The sequence below is a fragment of the Centropristis striata genome, chromosome 22 (assembly GCF_030273125.1).
Source record: "Centropristis striata isolate RG_2023a ecotype Rhode Island chromosome 22, C.striata_1.0, whole genome shotgun sequence".
NCBI classification, from domain to species: Eukaryota; Metazoa; Chordata; class Actinopteri; order Perciformes; family Serranidae; genus Centropristis; species Centropristis striata.
The window spans coordinates 25,612,991-25,624,436 of NC_081538.1; the positions used below are offsets into that span (position 1 = coordinate 25,612,991).

The following is an 11,446-nucleotide window of genomic DNA, read 5'->3' on the forward strand; positions in this document are numbered from 1 at the left end:
GCAAAATACACATGAAGAAAGTAAAAAAAACAGCATGAAAAATAACACAAACAACATAAATAATAATGGGCACGCTCTTAAAATCAGGGTTAGTATGCGTGCTTGAAATCCTTGAAAATGCTTGAATTTAAATGTATTTTCAAGGTTTAAAAAGTGCTTGGATTTTGGATTGTAGTACTTGGATAGTAAGTACTTGTAAATGCTTGAAATTCTTACTGTATTTCTCTTGCAATCTGACTATATCCATCTATAGACTATAGATAATCACATGTTCAATGTAAAAATAATGAGTAGCCTATCTGAAATGAAGAGTTTCTCCTAAAAGTGTAATACCATCGCTGTTGGTATGGTTCAGTGAAATCTCCCCCTTTTAGTATGTAAGTACTCAGATAAAACATGCAATTTACAACAGGTGTAAGATACTGGAAAAGCTTAAAAATTTACCTTGAAAGTCCTTGAAAAATGCTTGAATTTGACCACTGCTAAAGTGTACGAACCCTGTAAAATGCACCTGCACCATGAACTTTAGACCATTTAAATAGACCCCGTATTGTTAACCATATTCACAATCTTAGTTTAACATGTTGCTAATATCACAAGTATTTCTGTTGTATGAGCATTCTTGTCTGTAAGTTTGGTTTCTGCCTTTGTGTATATTTGATCATGTAGATGTGTCGGATGTTTCACCTGTAAATGTGCCGAGAGTCCTCAGGTGATGTGGACTGTAAAATAAAGTGAAGCTGAAGTTAAAAAGCGCCGTCCTGTAAGGCTCCACGGTGGCCAATCAAATGCAAATGTTGGTGGATTATTTTGCAGTTAAATATGCAGTTTAACTGTCCACAATCTCCAACAAACTACACAAACTAAAAAGGCAGGTATTCACTGAGAATAATAGTTAACTGTTGGCAGGTATTTGCGTTAAAATATAATTTCTTCGAATGTTTTTTCCTGAAATGAACGTAGACTGAAGCGTTTGGAAAGTTGATTAATTTAATCACTGTAAAACACAATAATTTACAATATGAATATATATATTATTGAATTAATATAATTTCCTGACATGGTCTCCAGATATCAGTAACTTGATAACTGTCGAAGGTTAGATAGTTACAATAAAACGTAATAAACGCACGCTAAATAATAAAAGCATTTGGATTCAGTAGGAATGTGCAGTGACACATCTTGAGGTGATTTGATTCTTTGAGTGATCTTTCACATCCTGGCTTTGGGAGTTGTTTTGGCGTTTCAGATGCTGCTGCAGAAAAGTCAAGATCTTGTTCCAGGCGTCTTCCTGAGCGTCTGCGTGTGGTTTGGTCTGTCCTCCCCACAGCAGAATCACTGAAACACACAATGATGTATGAGAGAGAGATACTGCTGCACACTGAGTCTCAAAATGTAAATTAAACTGCAATTTATTCTTATTGATAGTCTTTATATATAAATATATAAAGGACAAAAGAGGTATGATATAATAATTGAGCGCAGATTGTGATTATATCAAAATTATTTCAAATTCAATTTATTACATATTAAAATAAAAAATTAAATATTTTTACAAAAAAGACTTGAGTATGATGGTTGTTTAAATATATATTAAATTAAATATGATATATATATATATATATATGTATGTATATATCAAATATACAATACAATATTTTTTTAACATAAAAAATAATAATAGGTCTAACCTGGGATTTGAGTATGATGACTACTTAAAATACAATAAAATCTATATATAATAAATAAAATTATTTAAAAAACAACATAAAAAATAATTATAGATTTACCTGGGGCTTGAGTATGATGATTATTTCAAATGATACACAATAAAATGTATATAATAAATACAACTAGAAAATTTCCTCTGGGGAAATTTTGAAAGGGCCACGGGGGCTACTGCCGGTGTGTGTACACTATGATGAGATTCTTCAGATTTAAAACTATGCCCTTTAACCTCAAAGTGTGTGTGTGTGTGTGTGTTTGTTTGTTTTTACTCTTCCTGTAAGTCACTTTGGATAAAAGCGTCTGCTAAATGTAAATGTAAATGTGTGTGTTTGTAATTAAAAATCACATAAAGTTACTGTGTGTGTGTGTGTGTGCGTGCGTGCGTGTGTTTGAAGCAGGTGTATGCATGTGTGAGGAGTGTGCGTGCTTACGCGCATGTGTGTGTGTGTGTGTGTATCTGTAACTGTAATCACATCAAAGATCAAAGCAATCAACAGAATTAACTGGCACCTGTTCCGGCTTAGTGACAGCAGAGGTGGACAGACTGAAATTTCTGGCCTCGAACAGAAAGCATTTTTGGCAAAACCATAATACCTATCATTGATCCGACTTCACTTTGAGCGTCCTGAGTTCTTCCTGAACGTGTACATATGGGTTTTTTTTAAAGAAAAATGAAAAAATAGCTTTGTTAGAGCGATCTAAAAAACTGTTTTTTTTTTCCTTTTTCCAAAATCTTCCTGCTTTTTTAATATGGGAGCCAATGAGGCTGTTGGTGCGTGTTGGTGGATCATCTCTGCGTCTTACGCCCAAACTATAACTCTGACAGCTTTACCAGAGGATTGTGAGTGAGAAGACAAATTTTCCTACGTTTCTATGTATAAATTATTTCTGTAGAGTGGAATTTGCGGCCTGGAGCGCAGTTTTAAAATGTATTTTTTGACAGTTTTACCTCTCCCTCTACACTCTGAGCGATGACATCACACACTCTGACACGAACATTCCGTGCAATACACACCCATTATAATCTCAGAATTTCTCCAAAAATTATCATGGTCATTGAACAAGGATTGATAAAAAACTATATGACCTATCGAAACGTGGATTAATACACCGATACACAAGACTTGTGTCTACTGTTTAAAGTTTAAATGGAGTCTCTAGGTGTAATTATGCCGGAGAAGTAGACGTTTAAAAATCTCCAATGATTGTTCTTTTTCGCTCATTTTTTGTCGGCCGTCCCATTCTTTCAATGCAAAATTTTGAGCAGTTCAAAATTCGTATTCTGTAGAGAAAAGTAATAGCACACCGATCCCGATCAAACCGCACGTTTTGATATATAATTTGTCCTGCAACTCTTTAAGTTGTAGGACTAGTAGCGGGACGAAATTGCGTCCGGAAGAGGAATAAGAAAAAATCCTTTGCCCCGAGCACTGGTCCCTACAGCTATTGCTGTATGGGACCAGTGCTCGGTGCGATTGCCCCGAGGCCCTAATTCTTAAAAAAAAAAAAAAAAGGTGGGTTTGTGAAGAGAGGGGAAAAAAAAAAAAAAAAAAAAAATATATATATATATATATATATATATATATATATATATATATATATATATATATTATATACACAATGATTATTTTAAATAATATACAATAAAACTTAAATAATAATAAAACATTTTTTGATTTATCTGAAAATCCAAATATTATTATTAGCATTTAAGTTCTAGTTAATTTGTCCTGGACATCATGCAGAATTAGTAATATGTTGAAATTTAAAGGACAATTTTATAGTAAAATATTTGGGTGAAGAAAACACTCACCTTTCTCTTTTGTGATGTCCTTTATGAACTTCGTGGCTCTGAAGTGAGGCGAGTACGGCGGCTCGATCAGGTGTCCAGCATCCGGGTAGGTGACTCTGGTCAGCAGGTGCTCCTTCCCCACCGCACGCAACATCTGGGCCATCTGAGGGTCAAAGGTCAAGTCAAACCGCACAAACTGAATTCATGTCCGTGGTGCTTAGAGGCCTTTCATTCATATCTGGAATGGCATATCTGAGTTTTTTTTGTGTGGCTGCAAAAAATTATAAAAAGTCCAATCAGCTGGGAGGTCAGCTGTAATAATCTTTATATATATATATATATATATATATTTATATTATGCTGTGCCGTTCAGGAAATTATTATATATCGTTAGCCTCATAGCATATTTGCCTAAGTCATATTTGAACGTTTTCGGAAAACAAGAAAAAACAACATTTTTATTAAGCCCATTGGTATTTTTAATTGATATTGTAACAGTAAGTTCAAATATAAGTGTGAACAAGTTTGCATAAAAAAATAAACACATTGATATATATATATATATATATATATATATACATATATATATAATTTATTTTATTTTTTAAATTATTTTTATTTTTGCTTTTGCATCATTTTTTCTCTGTTTCTGATTGGTGGATTGCTCTTAAGATGTTTTTGGGACCTCTGTCTCTACATACTACTAGTGGTATTTTATTTTTTTAATTTTGCAATATATTTGGCAACATAATTAAAGATTAAAATCCCCCAAAATGTGATTTTGTCCCACTTGTCGACAATGAGTGAAAAAACTGAATTACTATCGGACTAAACAACTTTAGACACAATGTAGTAGAGCTGAAATATCATGTTTATTCATTGGTCCGTGGCTTCTGTTTATAAATGTATCGTCTTAAGTGTTAATTAATTCATATTCAGTACTCACATCCTCAGCAGCCTCCACTGTGGGCCAGTTCTGATCATCACCACCGTTCAACAGCATCAACGGGCAGTTTATTTTACCCACCTGGAAGAAAAAAAGAGTTTGCTTTTTAATTCAAAGGTTTTGTTTATAAATCTAAAAGTTTTGCTTATATATCAAAACATTTTGCTTTTAAAGTCAAAAGTTTTATTTACAAATCCAAAAGTTTTGTTTATAAATCAAAACATTTTGCTTTTAAAGCTAAAAGTTTTGTTAACAAATTCAAAAATTTTGTTTACAAATCTAAAAGTTTTGTTTACAAAGCTTAAAGTTTGCTTCTATAATCTAAAAGTTTTTTTAATAAACATAAAAGTTTTGTTTACAAATCTAAAAGTTTGCTTTTAAATCTAAAAGTTTTGTTTATAATAAAATAAAAAATTAAACATTTGCAGTGTCGACTCTCAGTTTAACTCTCAAATCTATTATTTGATTGCAGTTATAAAGAAACAAACATAGCCAGACTTTAATGTCAGATTATTATTATTAATGTGCTTACGTCCACTTTCCCTTTAGGATTGTTGACAATTGCCAGTCCCATGTCTCGCCATATCTCATAGTTGTTCTCATCGTGGCGTATCTTGTGAGATTTGCTGCCATGAAAAGTAATTAAAATAATAAAACATCAGGGCGACTGTGAGACTCTGTGCTATATTTATGTTACTGACAGTTCTGAAACATATTACCTGGCCAACATTAGAAAGACCCCTCTGAGGGTCAATTCACGTGGATAAAGGTGATTCCCGCTGATACAAACACCACATTGAAGCTGCAACAACAGTCACAGAGTCAAGGTTATAGAAAAAGAGCTGCAAGATATTTTACATTTACACTTGCCTTGACCACGTTGCTCTCAGCTGCCAACATGATGGCAAAAACTGATCCGAGGGAAAGACCAAAAGCTCCGACTCTGTCCGGAATCATTTGAGGATGTTTCTGGATGATATTAAACGCTTTCTGTGCAAAGTAGAAAACAGGAAGTCAAGAGAAGGAAATGTGTGTTTGTCCTTATTAGACTGAACTTTATCAACAGTACTCCTCAACCCTGACTCAGCACTTTTAGATATTAATTTTTCCTCTGTTTCCGATTGGTGGATTGCTCTTAAGATGTTTTTGGGACCTCTGTCTCAACATACTATCATGGGTTTTGGTGTGGCTGCAAAAAATTATATATATATAATAAATAAAATAATAATTATATATATATATATATATATATATATATATATATATAAATTATTATTATTTTTATTTTTTGCAATATATTTGGCAACATAATTGAAGATTAAAATCCCCAAAAATGTGAATTTGTGAAAAAAACAAATTACTATCCAACTAAACAACATTAGACACAATGTTATTGGTTCGTGGCTGCTTCTGATTGGTGGATTGCTTTTGGGATGTTTTTGAGACCTCTGTCTCTACATACTACTAGTGGTATTTTATTTTTTATCTTAATTTTTTCTGCAATATATATGGCAACATAATTGAAGATTAAAATCCCCAAAAATGTGATTTTGTCCCACTTCTCAACAATGAGTGAAAAAACTAAATTACTATCTGACTAAACAACATTAGACACAATGTAGTAGAGCTGAAATATCATGTTGATTCATTGGTTCGTGGCGTCTATTTCTAAGTGTATCGTCTTAAGTGTTAATTAATTCATATGTAGGACCAGAAACTCCAACTTTGTCTGGATTCACTTGAGGATGTTTCTGGACGGTATTAAACGCTGTTTGTGCAAAGTAGAAAACAGGAAATCAAGGGAAGGAAATGTGTTTGTTTGTCCTTTTTAGACTGAACTTTATCAACCCCGACTCAGCACTTTTCCCCCCAATATATTTGGCAACCTAATTGAAGATTAAAATCCCCCAAAATGTGATTTTGTGAAAAAAAACAAATTACAATTCGAATAAACAACATTTGGCACAATGTAGTATACTAAAATAACTAGTTGATTCATTGGTTTGTGGCTGCTTTTGATTGGTGGATTGCTTTTGAGATGTTTTTGGGACCTCTGTCTCTACATACTACCAGTGGTAGTAGTATTCAGATCCCTTACTTCAGTAAAATTACTAATACCACACGTTGAAATGACTCCACTACAAGCAAAAGTCCTGCATTCAAAATTTACTGATGTAAAAGTATCTGCATCAAATTGTAATTTGTACTTAAATTGTAAGTATCAAAAGTAAAAATTATTTTTATGCAGAATGATAAACTCAGATTGTTTTATATTCCAAATATATTATTAGATTATTTGATTTGATGCATTTATGTAAGCAGCGTTTTAATTTTGTAAAGATAGGGCTCATTTTAACTACATAATATACTGTTTACAAAGAAAGTTTCATCACTTTTTATGTTAAATCTCAACCTGAAAAGTAACTAAAGCTGTCAGTTAAATGTAGTGGAGTAAAAAGTACAAAATTTACCTCTAAAATGTAGTGAAGTAGAAGCATAGAGTTACATAGAACGGAAATACTCAAGTAAAGTCCTCAAAATTGTTCTTAAGTACAGTACTTTAGTAAATGTACTTAGTTACATTCCACCACTGCTGCTACTATTGTGTTTAACGTTTCCATACTTTTACCTTCAGACTTAATATAATCTTCAAACGGGCCACGAAGTATGTATACCTCTCAAAAACTTTTACTTTTTCTACTTTTGGTAGAGCAGTTCAGCTTCCAAATGCAAGTTTTACATTTTATCTTACAGGTTAGCATTGCAGTCAATGCACTGACAGATTTCTGCATTTTCAGCTTTGCTTTGTGATTCATTTCATGCATTTTTTGAAGGAAATGCATTCTGTAGTTTTATTGATCTTTCTACTATTACTGACTCTATTGTCAGTCGCATCTGTCGTTTGTTATCTTACATTATATTTGAGGCTTTTGTTTGACATTTACTATATCTACATATGAACAACTCAGTGTAGTTATCAGAAACACAAACCTCAAAGTACTCGAACTCTGTGTCTGCTGACTTCAGCTCACCGGGGCTGAAATACTCCAGTGCAAAAGAAATGTAACCGTGAGACGCCAGTAAGGATGAACGATACTCCATCAGGCCTCCGCTGCCTCCCCACATATCCAGTATGCCGGGGAAGGGTCCTGGACCTGAGGTAAGGATGAACTTTTTAACCCTTTATCGGGCGAAGAACTATATTTGGTAACTTTAGTGGATATCAAAACTGGGTCCCCGTGTCTCTCTGTTTGGTCGTAGAACCACATGGATTTCTTCCAGCTAATCAGCAAAAATAATATTTGGAGAAAAAATTTGCAAATTTACTAGATTAAAGTGTCAAATCTACAAGAAAAAAAGTCGCAGATTTAAGAGATTTAAGTTTAGCAGATTCACCACTGTAAATCTCATAAATCTGCGCATTTTTTTCTCGTAGATTTGCCACTTTAATCTCGTAAACTTTTTTCTCAAAATATTACCCCCCTCCCCGGGCCTGGATGTTTTTTTACACATTCTGGCTGTATGTAATATCCTCCAATATTCTCTAGGGTTGAAATTTGGAATTTGCAAGTATTTCAATGAGTTCCCTATTAAGGGTTAAGATACTTATCATTAATCATGCAAAAGTCTAACAAACAATGGGGTCACAAGTCTCTCAAGAGACTAACAAAGGAAGATAAGAAGAGGAAATGTGTATTTTCAGGTGATTCAGGTGTACCTGGAGGTATAAACAGGGTCCCTTTTACTCCTTCCTCTTTGATAACAATCCTCTGGACCCCTGGAGCCATGTACCATCTCTCTGTGATCGACGAGGCCAGAGGAGTCTGCTCCCTGAAGCCCTCCGTTACATGTCCACTGTAGACGGAGATGTTGACCAGCAGGGGCGTGCAGACGTCCGACTTTCTCAACCTGACGGGTGAACAGATTTAAAGTGTGTTATTGTAGCACAGGGATGGGCAACTTAAATGCTGGAGGGGACCACAATTTGGGACAATTTGGACATTAATGGGAAGTCTTACCTGAGGCCGTCACGGCTGCCTGGGACTGGACGCATACTCCACAATAAACCCATGGCTTCTTTCCCTTTGTAAGTTCCCCCGAAACTGAGATCATCTGCAGCTACAGAAGCATTCAAATGTCAACAAAACAAAATATACAAAATACCAACGAGACAAACACCTGAGAGAACCCACCGGACACGGCTCCTCTCTCATCACTGATGTAGTGTCCGTAGGCCTCCCAGTAGTCCTTGTCCTCAGACTGGAGCAGGGAGTGAAGTGTTACTGGAGCTCCTGGAGGCAGATTCTCCACCAGCACCCTGAACTTCTCATCCACCAGAGCCCGAGAGGGGACAACAGAGAGGACCGGAGGCACCGTGTGGGACATGGTGGACAATCGTCTGTGGAGAGAATAAAACACACAGATAAGGGATAAAAGTAAATAATTTACTTATAAAAGTATATTATTTCATGACTGTGGGTCAGTGTTAACATGAAAACATGATCAATGTAAAATGGTTATGCCTTTTTTATAAGTTAAACCACTTAAAAGTATATTTAAGTAGCCAAAATTAGCCTTGCAACAGTTAAATACTTCTTATACGAATAAAAAAAATATTTGGAATATAAGATTTACTGACCCCCACAGATTAAAATAATGAATAAAAATAAAACTACAACTACAGCAACAAACAACAAAGACACTACATCCACTATTGCTGCAAGACATGTGAAAGTGTAATATACAGTTCATATAAATCTGTGCATTGCTATAAAAAATATAAACAAATAAAAATAAAATACAGTATATGTTCATATGTGCACAATTCCAGTCCAGTGCAGGATACTTTATAAAACAATCTGTTTGCAACCTTCTTCCTTATCAGTTTACCTTTTGATACTCCAAGGACATTTTGATGCGGATACTTTTTAACTAAAGTCGTGACTGCAGGACTTTTACTTGTGGTGGAGTAATTTCGAAGTGTGGTTTTAGCTCTTTTACTTCAGTCAGTATTTTTCTGTCAGAGTGTAGTAAAGTTACCTACCTGAGACAGCTATGAGCAAATACTTGCCGATTTTGTGCAGTAGAACATGAAAACATGATCAATGTAAAATGGTTATGCCTTTTTTATAAGTTAAATACTTATTAAATAACTTATAAACTTATGAAATACTTATTACTTACTTATTAACATACTTATTAACTTATTAAATACTTACTAAAAAAATATTTGGAATATGAGATTTACTGACCCCCACAGGTTAAAATAATGAATAAAAATAAAACTACAACTACAGCAACAAACAACAAAGACACTACATCCACTATTGCTGCAAGACATGTGAAAGTGTAATATGCAGTTCATATAAATCTGTGCATTGCTATATAAAAAAAAAAAATACAGTATATGTACATATGTGCACAATTCCAGTCCAGTGCAGGATACTATATAAAACAATCTGTTTGCAGCCATCCTCCTTATCAAACATTTTACTTTTTTTTTTTTTTTTTACAAGGACATTTTGATGCGGATACTTTTTAACTAAAGTCGTGACTGCAGGACTTTTACTTGTGGTGGAGTAATTTCGAAGTGTGGTTTTAGCTCTTTTACTTCAGTCAGTATTTTTCTGTCAAAGTGTAGTAAAGTTACCTACCTGAGACAGCTATGAGCAAATACTTGCCGATTTTGTGCAGTAGAGTACACAGACCACAGTCTGACTCTAGTAAACCTAAAACACCTCATCACACTCATCATGACAGGAGACAAAATACTATTCAAAAACCATTTCAAACTATTCCAACAAACTTACATCTGAGCGAAATTTAACCGTCGGTGCTGCATTTTATCTCAGCGAGAAGATAATAAAGGTTACCTCCTACTGCTATACTATATCAAACTATATGAATGATACAATGTTATATTGTCATTTTCAGCTCCTCCTACAACAGCCAGTTTCAGAGACTATTTATTGGAGAGAAAAAAAGAAAAAGCGTTTTAAAAATAACTTAAAGCTATCTTTATGATAGTCACTACGTTCTTATTAACAATTCACATATGTCTGAGGGAGTGTACATTCAAAGGAAGTCGGTTCTCAAATGAAGTGACGCAGCTCCACACAGCGGCTGAATTTGGTATATGAATGATTTTTTTCACATTTAATTGGAAATTATTGTATTAATTATCAAGTCATTTATTTATCTTTTATTTTCTATCTTAAGTACATTTAATGGCATATAAATTTATAGAGAAATTTATTTGTATTCTAATTTTGGGACATTTAATGGTAGTCATTTTTTTCTATTTTTGGTACATTTAATGGCAGATTTATTTATTTTTCAAGTAATTATTATTTTTCTAATGATCCATCTTTCATACATGTAATGGCATATTAATCTATTTAAAGTGTCATTTCTTTTTTTATTTTCTATTTCTGGTACATCAGAGGGCTCCATTGCACCAGAAATCACCTCCTGCTTATTTTGTATTAGGCTTCTATCAGCTGGATAACCATATATATTTAAAAAAAAATCTAAATATATTCACTCCAGTCTTCTGATAAAAACTTACATGAAAGCATGTAGTTCTCAATTCACAATTGCTGATGAGTATAGTCCGTGGTAGAAATCAACTAAATTGGCATATTTTTAACCAAAACATTCCATCAGACCGAGTATTGCTTCCCCCCTCCAATAAGTTCACTCATAAAAGGAAAGCCTGTTAAATTGAAATTGAGCAAAAAGTCCAAAGCTTAACTTCTCTTTGAATTTCCCAAAAAATGTCCAGTCCTTTGTGTCAGGCCAGGCTTGAAGCAGGACTCAGACGCAGAGATAGAGTATGTCAAAAGCACTTTATTTTGGTACTTAGTCAGCAAGAGGAACTCCCCGAACAGAGGAAACAAAAGGGCTATGAACATTAACAGTCTAAAAGACCTAACACTAATAATCCCTAAAAAGAGGGAAAAACACCAAACTCCTGACTA

The 11,446-nt window shown here is 34.0% G+C and overlaps 1 protein-coding gene across 1 annotated transcript; it reads right to left on the reverse strand.

The window, feature by feature from the left end:
- Positions 1-978: 978 nt before the first annotated feature.
- Positions 979-10,607, reverse strand: LOC131960331 (peroxisomal succinyl-coenzyme A thioesterase-like). Its single transcript, XM_059325508.1, has 11 exons — positions 10,277-10,607; positions 8,660-8,865; positions 8,486-8,585; positions 8,185-8,375; positions 7,458-7,621; positions 5,337-5,456; positions 5,186-5,268; positions 4,999-5,092; positions 4,467-4,547; positions 3,542-3,683; positions 979-1,338 (listed from the first exon to the last, which is right to left on the reverse strand). The coding sequence occupies exons 1-11, from the start codon at positions 10,306-10,308 to the stop codon at positions 1,157-1,159; spliced, it is 1,395 nt and encodes a 464-aa protein (XP_059181491.1). The 5' UTR covers positions 10,309-10,607; the 3' UTR covers positions 979-1,156.
- Between the last annotated feature and the right edge of the window lie 839 nt (positions 10,608-11,446).

Coding starts and splice junctions, on each gene's coding strand:
- LOC131960331 (XM_059325508.1), bottom strand. CDS start 10,308: ATGCAGCACCGACGGTTAAATTTCGCTCAGAT. Junction 8,866..10,276: donor CGGTTAAATTTCGCTCAGAT/GTAAGTTTGTTG, acceptor TTCTCTCCACAG/ACGATTGTCCACCATGTCCC. Junction 1,339..3,541: donor GGACATCACAAAAGAGAAAG/GTGAGTGTTTTC, acceptor TGTGTGTTTCAG/TGATTCTGCTGTGGGGAGGA.